Source organism: Danio aesculapii, chromosome 11 (genome assembly GCF_903798145.1).
Source record: "Danio aesculapii chromosome 11, fDanAes4.1, whole genome shotgun sequence".
NCBI lineage: Eukaryota > Metazoa > Chordata > Actinopteri > Cypriniformes > Danionidae > Danio > Danio aesculapii.
Window position 1 is genome coordinate 3747691 of NC_079445.1, and position 12132 is coordinate 3759822.

Consider the following 12132-nt stretch of genomic DNA (forward strand, 5'->3'; position numbering starts at 1 on the left):
TGGATTTTTGACCTGATTTTTTTACTCCAGATGTCGTTTATTCGATTAATTAGCATCAAATTGATTTGCAAATACTCTTAAGTAACTTCCTGTTAACGTCAAGTAAACTAAACAAAAGCAGTTTTTAGGCTTTAAAGACATTGGGGAAACTTTCTCAGAGAATTCACAAGCCAGCGGTCACCTTAATGTCAAAACGACATTGAAAAACGTGAAAAAAGCAAATCAACTTGATGTCAAAACATTGACATCTATTTGACATCCACATATTGATGCTCTTTTGACCACCAAAATAACGACACAAAAAGCATTATACTATACAATTAAATACGATTTGTAATTGAAGAGTTTTTTTATCTCTACAATTCATGTAAACAACCTTGATGTCAAAACAACATCAAACTGACATCTAAAATTCGCGTAAAAAAGCTTCAAAAACACATTACAGGGCAGTACTGTGACTCCAGATGTCAATTTGAAGTCGCTTTGACATCAAGGTAGTCAACTGACATCAAATCGATTTGCAAATCTTCTTAAACAACCTATTGAGAATGTGAATTGTGCATTTAATAGCTTTTTATTTTCCAAACATCCACAGGGACGGACCCATACAGCAGATGAGGAATATTATTTGCACATTACATAATTGCAAATGTGACTGAAAATGCACAGAAGTCTAGTCTTTGCCAAAAAGGCCAGCTGATTTAAGGCATCGTGCATATGTGCTGTATATAGTCTGGTCAATCCACCTGCGGAATCGGGACACGGCTGTATAAACCCCTGGAAAACGAGGATCTCCACATCCATTTCCCCAAGAAACCAGACCGTAAACACGTCCATCACACACCAGCGGCCCTCCAGAGTCACCCTGACACAAATACACAATCAGTGGACAAAGATATTCAGATATATAAACGCATAAATCATGATTCACAATGGTTCATTGGATTTAATACGTTTTTTTAAGGTTAGTAGTTGCAAACTATTTATATGAACTATTTATATTCATGGCAAAACCTGTCCTAAATATACAATATATAACATACAATAGTATCGGGTACTTAATAAACATTCATTGTACAAAAATCACACTCTACTTTTAGGAAATGAGTAATATGAGCTGGTCATTATCATCGTTACCTTACAGGCATCTTTCCCCCCAGTACTGGAGCCGGCACAGATCATATTAGCAGTGATGTTTCCGCTGAAGGAGCTGCTGCTGTTGCACTTAAATGTGGAGACGATGGGGAGTCTGACAGTGCGCAAGGTGAGCGGGATCAGACCTCCGCTGTGGCTGGTGGAGCCCCATCCTGACACCCGACACATTCGTCCTGCCAGCAGACCGGTGTTCTGTTTGGGCAGCGGCGCGAGGGACACATACCTGTTCAGCTCTATAGGTGCACTGAGCTGCAGGAAAACACATCGAGATATCATCAGTAACTAAACTAAATCACTGATTAATAAAGTCATCTGGAATGGCAAAGAAAGCGTTCTTGCAGGACTCCCAGAGTTCATCAAGATTCTCTGGATTCATCTTCAATGCCTCCTCCTTCATCTTACCCCAGACATGCTCAATAATGTTCATGTCTGGTGACTGGGCTGGCCAATCCTGGAGCACCTTGACCTTCTTTGCTTTCAGGAACTTTGATGTGGAGCTGAAGTATGAGAAGGAGCGCTATCCTGCTGAAGAATTTGCCCTCTCCTGTGGTTTGTAATGTAATTGGTGGCACAAATGTCTTGATACCTCCTCAGGCTGCAGATCTCTCGCACACCCCAAACCCTGATTTTTTCTTCACCAAACTTGACTAATCACTATGAGAATCTTGGGTTCATGCGGATTCCAATAGGTCTTCTGCAGTATTTGTGATGATTGTGATACAGTTCAACAGGCTCATTCTGAAAACGTAGTCCCATGGATGTTTCTGGAGACTGCAAATTATGTAGCCGGAGGTACGTACAGCTGCATTTCGTTTTTTAAGCGAACGCTACAGGGCGGTGTGACGCTGTTCCCTTTCTCGTTTGCCGGCTGACCGCTTACCTCTGTGTGAAGGGCTTTCCTGCTGCAACCAGTTTGTCCGGTTAGCTCATAGTGTACGTCGGACTTGAGACGCAAAGAGGAGCTGACGACGGCCGGGTTCGAGTCCGGGGAAGAGCGGTTCCAGAAATCAAGTAAGACAAAAACAGAATCCAAAAAGTAAAGTGAACAAGTTCATAACAGGGTGAGAATGTGGTAAAATCTGAAAATGTGGTAAAAATCAGACGAGGGCTTTTCTTTTTTAGGACAGCTTTTTTTTGTAAATTGTTGGTTGGGTTTAGGGAAGTAAGCAGGCGGGCGGGTCAATCGGTAAAACTCCTTGGGTTTAGGGAAGGAGGAGAAGGGTAGGTTGGCTGATTGCCCAGTCCATCATTCAGCCAGTCGGACGGACGGTCGTTCGACAGCGGCCTCTTGTGGGTTTACGCGAGAACGGCGCGGGCGCGAACAGCACTCGCGAGAGACATTCGAGATGCGAAAAAGGGCGCACAGCGGCCTCTCGCGGATTCACGAAAGCAAAAACTACCCGGAACGTATTTCACAGTCTCCAGAAACGTCCACGGGACTACGTTTTCAGAATGAACCTGGGTTTATATGCTGTGTGAAGGCTGTATGACAAATAAGTTATTATTTCAAAGGTGTGTGATGTGTGTTAATAGGCACTGTATATATACTATTATGACAATTATAATGACATTCATGTTTATGACAGATTTATGACAAGATATGTTGACTTGATAATGCCAAGTTGTCAAGAAGTAGACAAAGAAAAGTTTTGTTCTCTTGGTAATATCATGATAAAGACAGATCATCATGTGTTTGTTTATGTCAAGTTGTCATAAATGTTTTTGAATTGTTGCATTTGATTTTAAAGTGACATAACTGAACCACACTTAATAGTTGTCCTAAGCTTGATTAGGTCTTATTACGACAAATGTTTTTTCTTTTTGTGTGAACTATCCCTTTAAGTGTGATCTAATTAATAAAGTACAAACAGCAAACAGAGTGTCATACCTTTATGAGCATAATATCTGCATTATTGGTGCTCCTGTTGTACAGCGGGTGCGGGATAAGCATCAGAGGTTTGGAGTATTGCTCCGTCCCCTCATTTGCACCCAGAGTATAATCTCCAGCCACCACCATCATCTGATCCATCCTAAAAGACCAGCATAAATATACACCACCACACTAAAGCATCATTATAACTTCAAAACAATGTAGATACACAAATGAGCCAAAACATTATGACCATTCAAATACCAATAATCCTGCACATGCTGCAAAATGCAACTTTAACAGAAGGTGACACAATCTTTCCCTCGAATTCACAGCTATGCCACTGCCTGAAGGTGTCCTATGATGTCTGGCAGCAGAATAGTGGCAGAAAATCCTTCAAGTTCTGTAGGATGCCAAGTGTAGCCACAGAGGATCAAACTTGTTGGTGCAGCACATCCCACAGATGCTCAAACGGATTGAGATCTGGTGAATTTGGAGGCAACAATCTTCACCATATTATTCAAAGCGTTTAATGATATTGTTAAGTGCATTTAAGGGTTAGTTCACACACAAATGAACATTTACTCAATATTTATTCACCCTCATGTGGTTATAAACCTTCATGAGTGTATTTTTCTTCTGTTGAACACTGTTGATATTTTGAAGCTGAAACCTTGTACACATTCAAAGTAGGAAAAACAAATACTGGAAGTTAATTGTTACAGGTTTCCAGCATTCTTCAAAATATCTTCTTTTCTGTTCAACAAAAGAAACTTAAACAGGTTTGAAACTATAGTAAATGATGACAGAATTTGCAAAGCCCCGCCCCCTACTTAATATTCTGTTTCAGCTGGAATTACATCAACAAACTGAAATAAGTCTCAGCAACTTGCGCTTCACATGGACTTCAAATCAAATATTATACGGTTCACAAGCCTTATATATTAAAGCTAATTTATATTTAAATATTGAAATGTATACATTTAAATTCAAAGACGTTATTAATATTAATCAACAATGCAAAACTCTTTCAATATATAATATACGGTAGAAATAATAATTATTCATTTAAACAAATTGTTAACAACAACAGAATGTAAAATCCCTTAATTTGGAGCTGCGAAAAATGACACACAGGAACAAGAAGAGGCTTTGTTCCATTAAATATATGTCACTTTTCCTCACAATTGATTAGTCCTGTTTGGGTTTGCGATCTTTAACCCAGAAAAAACCTGCAATGAAGCAAGTTAACTGTGTAGCATCAGCTTTGAAACATTAATAAAATATTCATAAGCCCGAAAACCCATAGTTTGCTCAAAGTAAATCTGAATTTAATTGGGTAAAAACCCAAACCAATTTTGTGCAAGACCTCAGTTCATACATACACTCAGAAAATGATTTTTGACTGCAGCTTCTATTTAAAGTGAGCTGAATCAACACGATTCTTAAGATTTTTTGGACACCTTAATTGTTTTATGTCCAATCAACTTAAATTTGTGAAAACAATTTACTTAATTGATTTGCGTTGGGGGGGCGACGCAGTGACACAGTATGTAGTCCTGTCGCCTCACAGCAAGAAGGTCACTGGTTCGAGCCTCGGTTGGGTCAGTTGGCGTTTCTGTGTGGAGTTTGCATGTTCTCCCTGCGTTCGTGTGGGTTTCCTCAGGGTGCTTCGGTTTCCCCCACAGTCCAAACACATGCGGTGCAGGTGAATTGGGTAGGCTAAATTATCCGTAGTGTATGTGTGTGTGAATACGTGTGTATGTGCTTCCCAGTGATGGGTTGTGGCTGGAAGGGCATCCGCTGCTTAAAACATGTGCTGGATAAGTTGGTGGTTCATTCCGCTGTGGCGACCCCTGATTAATAAAGGGACTAAGCCAAAAAGAAAATGAATGAATGAATGATTTGAGTTGGGACAACATGAAGGAATTGTGTGGAGCCCAGCATTTTTTACCATGTATATAATGAAAAGAAAAACTAATAATCGAACCAAGCACCATTCTTACACTGCTCAAAGCACGAGTTCTAATACTCATGTGCACATTGTGCTTTTAATAGTGGACAGGAATCATAAATACACACTCTGATTAAACATAGCATGATGTGTGTTGTGACACACTCCTAGCATAACCGTCAATACAATTGTAACTATAGTGCCACAGTAATCCTGTTGTGTTGGCGCAGACCAGACTGCACTGTCTTCATTTCCCTCATGCATCAGTGAGCACTGGGTGGCCAAGACCATGTCACTGGTTTGTGGTTTGTCCCTCCCTGAACCACTGTTGGTCAATTTTCACCACTGCTGACCAGGAGCGACACACTAGCCCTGCTGTTTCAGAATTATTCTCTGCCATTACAATTTGTCAGTTGCCAAAGTTGTTCAGTTCTTTAATCCCTGCTAACAGGGGACATTCTCAGAACATTCTGTAATGTTCCTTAAAGGTTGTGTAAATGTTAGCATGTAACGTTGATTCATTCATTCCTTTTCCTTTGGCTTAGTCTCTGATTTATCATTGGTTTCCAAGAAGAAATGAACAATTTAGTTTATTCAATTCACCTATAGCGCATATGGTTGGACTGTGGGGGAAACCGGAGCACCCGGAGGAAACCCACACCAACATGGGGAGAACATGCAAACTCCACATAGGAATGCCATCTGGTCCAGCCGGAACTCAAACCAGCGACGTTCTTGCTGTGAGGCAACAGTGCAAACCACTGAGCCACCGTGTCGCCCCTGCATATAATGTTATTAAAATAAATATTTTGGGAATATTCTTGTTACATTAGCTATGTTTCCATGAAAAAATGCGAATGAACTTTATGCACAAAACTGGAATATCGCATTAAAGACGTGCGAATAAAGCAGCGTTTCCATCCAAGGAGTCAAAGCGAACAAAATCGTCACTTCCTGATTAACTGGCGCCAAACATCAACAGAAAAACTGAATTTACTGCGGTAGGAGAAGCTGTGTCAATCTTTTCTTCATCTAATAAATGACTTGCGCCTCAGAAGGCAATCCTGACACAGTGAACGCGCAGTGGCGCTTGAAGGTGTCAGACACTGAGCACAGACGCTCTTGATTCTGCAGGTCATTAATAATATAATAACACTAATACTTAAACAGTAAGGTGTTTTAGAATGACCAAAACAACAGTTCAGATGGTTTACAGTGTGCTCAGCCTGCTGGTTTGTCCATTTACCCACATTTTCATCATCACATGATCTCTTAACAAAATCACATGACTTTTTTTAATGCGCATACTGAAATTTGTGTGGTAAAAGTGTTTCCATCGTAGTTTATGATCATCTTTTCTTATCAAATAAAAAGTTTGTCCTACTCAGTTATGCGCATTTTCAAAATTTACGAGCATCATGGCGTTTCCATCAACCGTTTTTTTATGCGCATATGCAAAACGCGCATAAAATAGGTGGATGGAAACATAGCTATCGATAGAAAAAGATTATATCAACATTATCAGAACAACCAAGTAGTTATTTTTGTTTTATGTGCACACAAAAGTAATCTCGTAGCTTGAATATGGTCTGATTGAACCATTGAAGACATATGGTCTGTTTTCAGGATTTCTTTTGGTAACTTTCCGGGCTTTGTACAAGTCGGGAACCTTTTGGTATCAATGGAGGAAGAGGGAGCTCTTGAATTTCCCCTAAAATATCTCAATTTGTGTTTTGAGGATGAATGAAGGTTTCAGGGCATAGGATATGAGGGTAAGTAATTAATAACATAATTTCATTTTTGATTGATCTAACTCTTAGGGCTCTATCATACACTTGGCGCAAAAAAGCGCAAGCCGTGAATGGAGCGATTTGTTGCTATCTTCAGACCAGTGCAACCCTTAATTTTCACGTTTTGTTCCACATTGTTTAAGTAGCAAATCCGTTTGCACCACTTTGTGAACTCGTGGGTGCGCTGGTCTGAAAAGGAGGTGTGTTAAGGTGCATTGTTGACATGTTGCTATTTTGAGGAAATTAAATAGACTGCACCATTGACCAACTAAAAACCTGCTCTTTAAAGTCCTGCGCAGAGCACATTAGTTATGCACCTATACAGGTCCAAACACTTACACATTGCTTAATACACACAGGAAGTACATCAATACACAAATATCTTTAAATATGAAAACAATTAAAGGATTAAAATGTTACAAAATTATTATTTTCTACATAAATATAAAAGCCACTGCCTCCATGCTTTCATCTCGGGGGGCTTTTTCAGTTTATTCATGACAACTTGCATTTGTATAATGTTATTATTAGCAGTATTATTTATTATATTCATATTTATATTTGTTTGTATAAAAACAAGTTTAGATTTGTCCACCTGTTGGATTTTGGAGACGTCTGCGTCACCATATGGGTCATAGGAATAGGACGTGTGTTTGGATATAACTCAGTTTTTTGACCACACTTCATTATTATTGTTCATTTATTCCTTAGCTAGAACTAAATTTAGAAATAGTTTTGACACAAATCTTTGCGTTTAACAAAGGAAATTAAATATGTAGGCTAATGGATGTCTTTAGTGGAGTGAGTTTACTCCATTTTCTTACTCCACGAAAGTAAAAGAGTAAAAGTAAAGAGAAAGTAAAGAGGCTGAATGGAGGAGGCTCGTTCTTTTTCCCCATGCTGCAGATGCTCTGTTTAACTGTTTTCTTGCAAGTGAAGCGTTCAGTTTATCCACTTACAAAGTCCGCTATAAATAGTAAATGGCTCTTAAAGGGAATGGGAATTAAGACACTGATTGGTTTAATGCACCTCATGCTCAAAACACACCCATAACTCATTAAGAAAATAAGCACAACCCTGTTAGACCATTCGCCGGGGCGCAGACCGTATTTTTCCATCCTTAAAATAGCAAAAGTGGATTCAAACATGCTCTTAATGCTTTTGCATCATGCGCTTTAGACTTTGCGCCTAGATTGTTAAAATAGAGCCTGTAATGTTTTTATGCTATGTCTCAGAATATAACTCATGAATTTTTGCTCATATTGAACTCATTTGCTCATCCCCCAATGAGGGGTATAGTTTTATGGGACACGCCCCCTTTTAAAAACCAAATGTTTTTATATGAATGAAATTGTATGAATTTGTACAAATTAGCCACATACAGAGAATAGTTACATTTCCTCATGAGATTAGGCTGTCATTTTAGGAAAAAGTCAAATAGGACTAAGCAGTGATGCCAAATTGTAAGAAAAGGAGATTATCAACAACATTAGCTTGAAATGGTCATGTTTTGGTTCATGAGTGCATGCCTTGTTAGAAATACCATTTAATGCATTAAAAATATTTTGAATAATGTTCTCTTATAGATAAGCTGGGTCTGTCCTGGCCATTTTGGAGCTGCACATTCTTGGAATATACAATGACTTGCCTAATTACCTTTACTTGCCAAACTAAGCCTTTAAATGTCACCTTAAGCTGAATCCTAGTGTGTTGAAAAGCATCTAGTCAGATATTATGTCCTGTCATCATGGCAAAGATAAAAGAAACCAGTTATTAGAAATGGGGAAAAATATACAGTGGGGCATATAATTCATGAGGGCTAATAATTCTGACTTCAAATGTATAGAGTAGTGAAAATTTTTTTCAGCAAAGTATTTTTTTTCTGCATTGCAAAATAAAGTGAATATGAATAAAGAGTTGTCCAGACAGCAATATAGACCGAGATATCTGATTTCTTGACACCACTTATAGTTATACACAGTGACTCTTTGTAGAGGACATGAGTTGAATGACAGTATTTCTCCTGTTAGCGGTGCCAAGCAGCAGATAAGCCAGCATTCATTAAGCACCGAGCGGTGATGACGGGTCAAGGTTAGTGCCAGTCCTGTCGGCTTTACTCTGGCTTTTCGTGGACTTGGCCATCGGCTCTACAGGAATCAATCCAGTAAGCTTCTAAAGCATTGAGGTAAAGTTGTTTTTTTATTCTCACATTCGTTCATTTTGGAATAGTGACATAGTCTTTATATTGCTTACCACACTACTTTGAATATTTGGCCTGAAATGGCATGTAAACATGATTTCAAAACAACATTAGCACAAATAATGTCCAGTATAGAATATAAAGTCATGCTGCAGTGGAAACAGAATGAATATTGTGTCTGATTCCATCATGAGCTTGGAGGACTGCATCCATACATCTCTGCAATGACTCAAATCACTGATTAATAAAGTCATCTGGAATGGCAAAGAAAGCGTTCTTGCAGGACTCCCAGAGTTCATCAAGATTCTTTAGATTCATCTTCAATGCCTCCTCCATCTTACCCCAGAGATGCTCAATAATGTTCATGTCTGGTGACTAGGCTGGCCAATCCTGGAGCACCTTGACCTTCTTTGCTTGCAAGAACTTTGATGTGGAGGCTGAAGTATGAGAAGGAGCGCTATCCTGCTGAAGAATTTGCCCTCTCCTGTGGTTTGTAATGTAATGGGCTGCACAAATGTCTTGATACCTCAGGCTGTTGATGTTGTTCATCCACTCTGCAGATCTCTTGCACGCCCCCATACTGAATTTGACCCCAAACTATGATTTTTCCTTCACCAAACTTGACTGATTACTGTAAGAATCGTGGGTCCATGTGGGTTCCAATAGGTCTTTCAATAGATCTACACAAACATGGGGAGAACATGCAAACTCTACACAGAACTGTAAACTGGCCCAGCCAGGACTCGAACCAGACCTTCTTGCAGTGAGCCAACAGTGCTAATCACTGAGCTACCATGCCACGCTACTTTAAGAGTGATTGGATGACATTATGATTTAACTATATAGAATTTCAAAAGAATGCTTTTCTGTAATGATACTATTAAGGAGAAAGTCCAATTGTGCAAATATAAAACCAACTTTACCCCAGTTACTCATTAGCAGGCTGTCCGGTGGCAAATTGAAAGAAGATGTGAAAAATCACGCACCCGATATTGCAATGAGCAGCTGTAAGCACCCAGTACTTATGGACCAGAGATCCTCCACAGAAGTGCTGGCCCTTCGAGCTCTGCAATGACACTATGTATTTGATTGCATTTGGCAATGGGGAATATCCACCAACAATCCGGCCCTGAACAAAATCCAGACCTGTGGAGAAACATAAAGATATAAAATAGCTCATAACTCAAGGCGACATTGAAAGGACGAATCTCATTTACACTGAGCTCAAATTGACAGCTGACAAAATCAAGCTTGACACCACTGTGGAATGACAAAGGTCAAGTTTCATTTCAAGGAAGGATAAATAAATAAAGCCTGATATATTCTGTAAAAGCTTCTGATAGGTTAAAAAGTAGTCTAATGCAAGGTATGTAAAAACGTTTTTTGTTTACTAAGCAAAAAACAATAATCATATCACTATACACTCACCGGCCACTTTATTAGGTACACCTGTCCAACTGCTCATCAACGCAAATTTCTAATCAGCCAATCACATGGCAGCAACTCAATGCATTTAGGCATGTAGACATGGTCAAGACGATCTGCTGCAGTTCAAACCGAGCATCAGAATGGGGAAGAAAGAGGATTTAAGTGACTTTGAATGTGGCATGGTTGTTGGTGCCAGACGGGCTGGTTTGAGTATTTCAGAAACTGCTGATCTACTGAGATTTTCACGCACAACCATCTCTAGGGTTTACAGAGAATGCTCTGAAAAAGAGAAAATATCCAGTGAGCGGCGGTTCTGTGGGCGAAAATGCCTTGTTGAAGCCAGAGGAGAATGGCCAGACTGGTTTGAGCTGATAGAAAGGTAACAGTAACTCAAATAACCACTCGTTACAACTGAGGTCTGCAGAAGAGCATCTCTGAGCGCACAACATGTCCAACCTTGAGGCAGATAGGCTACAGCAGCAGAAGACCACACCGGCCACCACTCCTGTCAGCTAAGAACAGGAAACTGAGGCTACAATTCACACAGGCTCACCAAGATTGGACAATAGAAGATTGGAGAAACGTTGCCTGGTCTGATGAGTCTCGATTTCTGCTGCCACATTCGGATGGTCGGGTCAGAATTTGGCCTCAACAACATGAAAGCATGGATCCATCCTGCCTTGTATCAACTGTTCAGGCTGCTGGTGGTGGTGTAATAGTGTGGGGGATATTTTCTTGGCACACTTTGGGCAAACTGGTACCAATTGAGCATTGTGTCAACACCACAGCCTACCTGAGTATTGTTGCTGACCATGTCCATCCCTATATGACCACAGTGTACCCATCTTCTGATGGCTACTTTCAGCAGGGTAACACGCCATGTCATAAAGTGCGAAACATCTCAGTCACTCAGTCTCCAGATCTCAATCCAATAGAGCACCTTTGGGATGTGGTGGAACGGGAGATTCGCATCATGGATGTGCAGCTGACAAATCTGCAGCAACTGTGTGATGCCATCATGTCAATATAAACTAAAATTCTCCCTTGTTGAATCTATGCCACGAAGGATTAAGGCAGTTCTAAAGGAAAAAGGGGATCCAACCCGGTACTAGTAAAGTGCACTTAACAAAGTGGTGAGTGTATACAATTTTCAGACTGCATCCACTAACATGTCATTCAGAGCAACAATAGTTTGTGTGGCAAATATTTTGTTAGGCATAATAAGTGCAAACATTATTTGATGATATAGTAGAAAACCAACCTAGGCTCATTCTGAAAACGAAAGTTTAAAAGTAAAGCTTCAATACTGTAGAGAAAGGTCAACTCCTGATAGCGTTCATTATACTCACAGTATGCAGGGATGAGTTTGAGCAGCACCAGAAACAGCAGCATGGCCATTGCTAATGTGAGCAAGCGAAGCGTTTCTGACTGTCGGCTATGGACTATATCAACCAAGCCTGAGCAAATCACATCAACACCGTTCCTCAAGTTTCCACAGTTCTGATTTCAGCTTTCCTGAGGAGCTGTGAATCAGACAGTGTTTGATTCAGGCTGGGCTTTCATCAGCGCTGACTCTATGACCTTCTCAATGCACCGGATAGAGTAATGGACAGGTATTAAAGTACATATGGAATCAAGACTAACCATATTGACTTTGTTAGTTCACATTGTTTTGTGGTGAACAGTTCTGTGCATGTCATTGAGAAAACAAAACTGTCCTTGTAATCTAAAATAG

General features: G+C 39.9%; 1 protein-coding gene across 1 annotated transcript; it reads right to left on the reverse strand.

Moving 5' to 3' along the window:
• Positions 1-664: 664 nt before the first annotated feature.
• si:dkey-33m11.7 (trypsin-3) lies at positions 665-11795 on the reverse strand. The gene is made up of 5 exons (XM_056468817.1): positions 11747-11795; positions 9956-10115; positions 3044-3185; positions 1138-1404; positions 665-865 (listed from the first exon to the last, which is right to left on the reverse strand). Exons 1-5 carry the CDS (start codon positions 11793-11795, stop codon positions 674-676), a joined length of 810 nt encoding a protein of 269 aa, XP_056324792.1. The 3' UTR covers positions 665-673.
• Between the last annotated feature and the right edge of the window lie 337 nt (positions 11796-12132).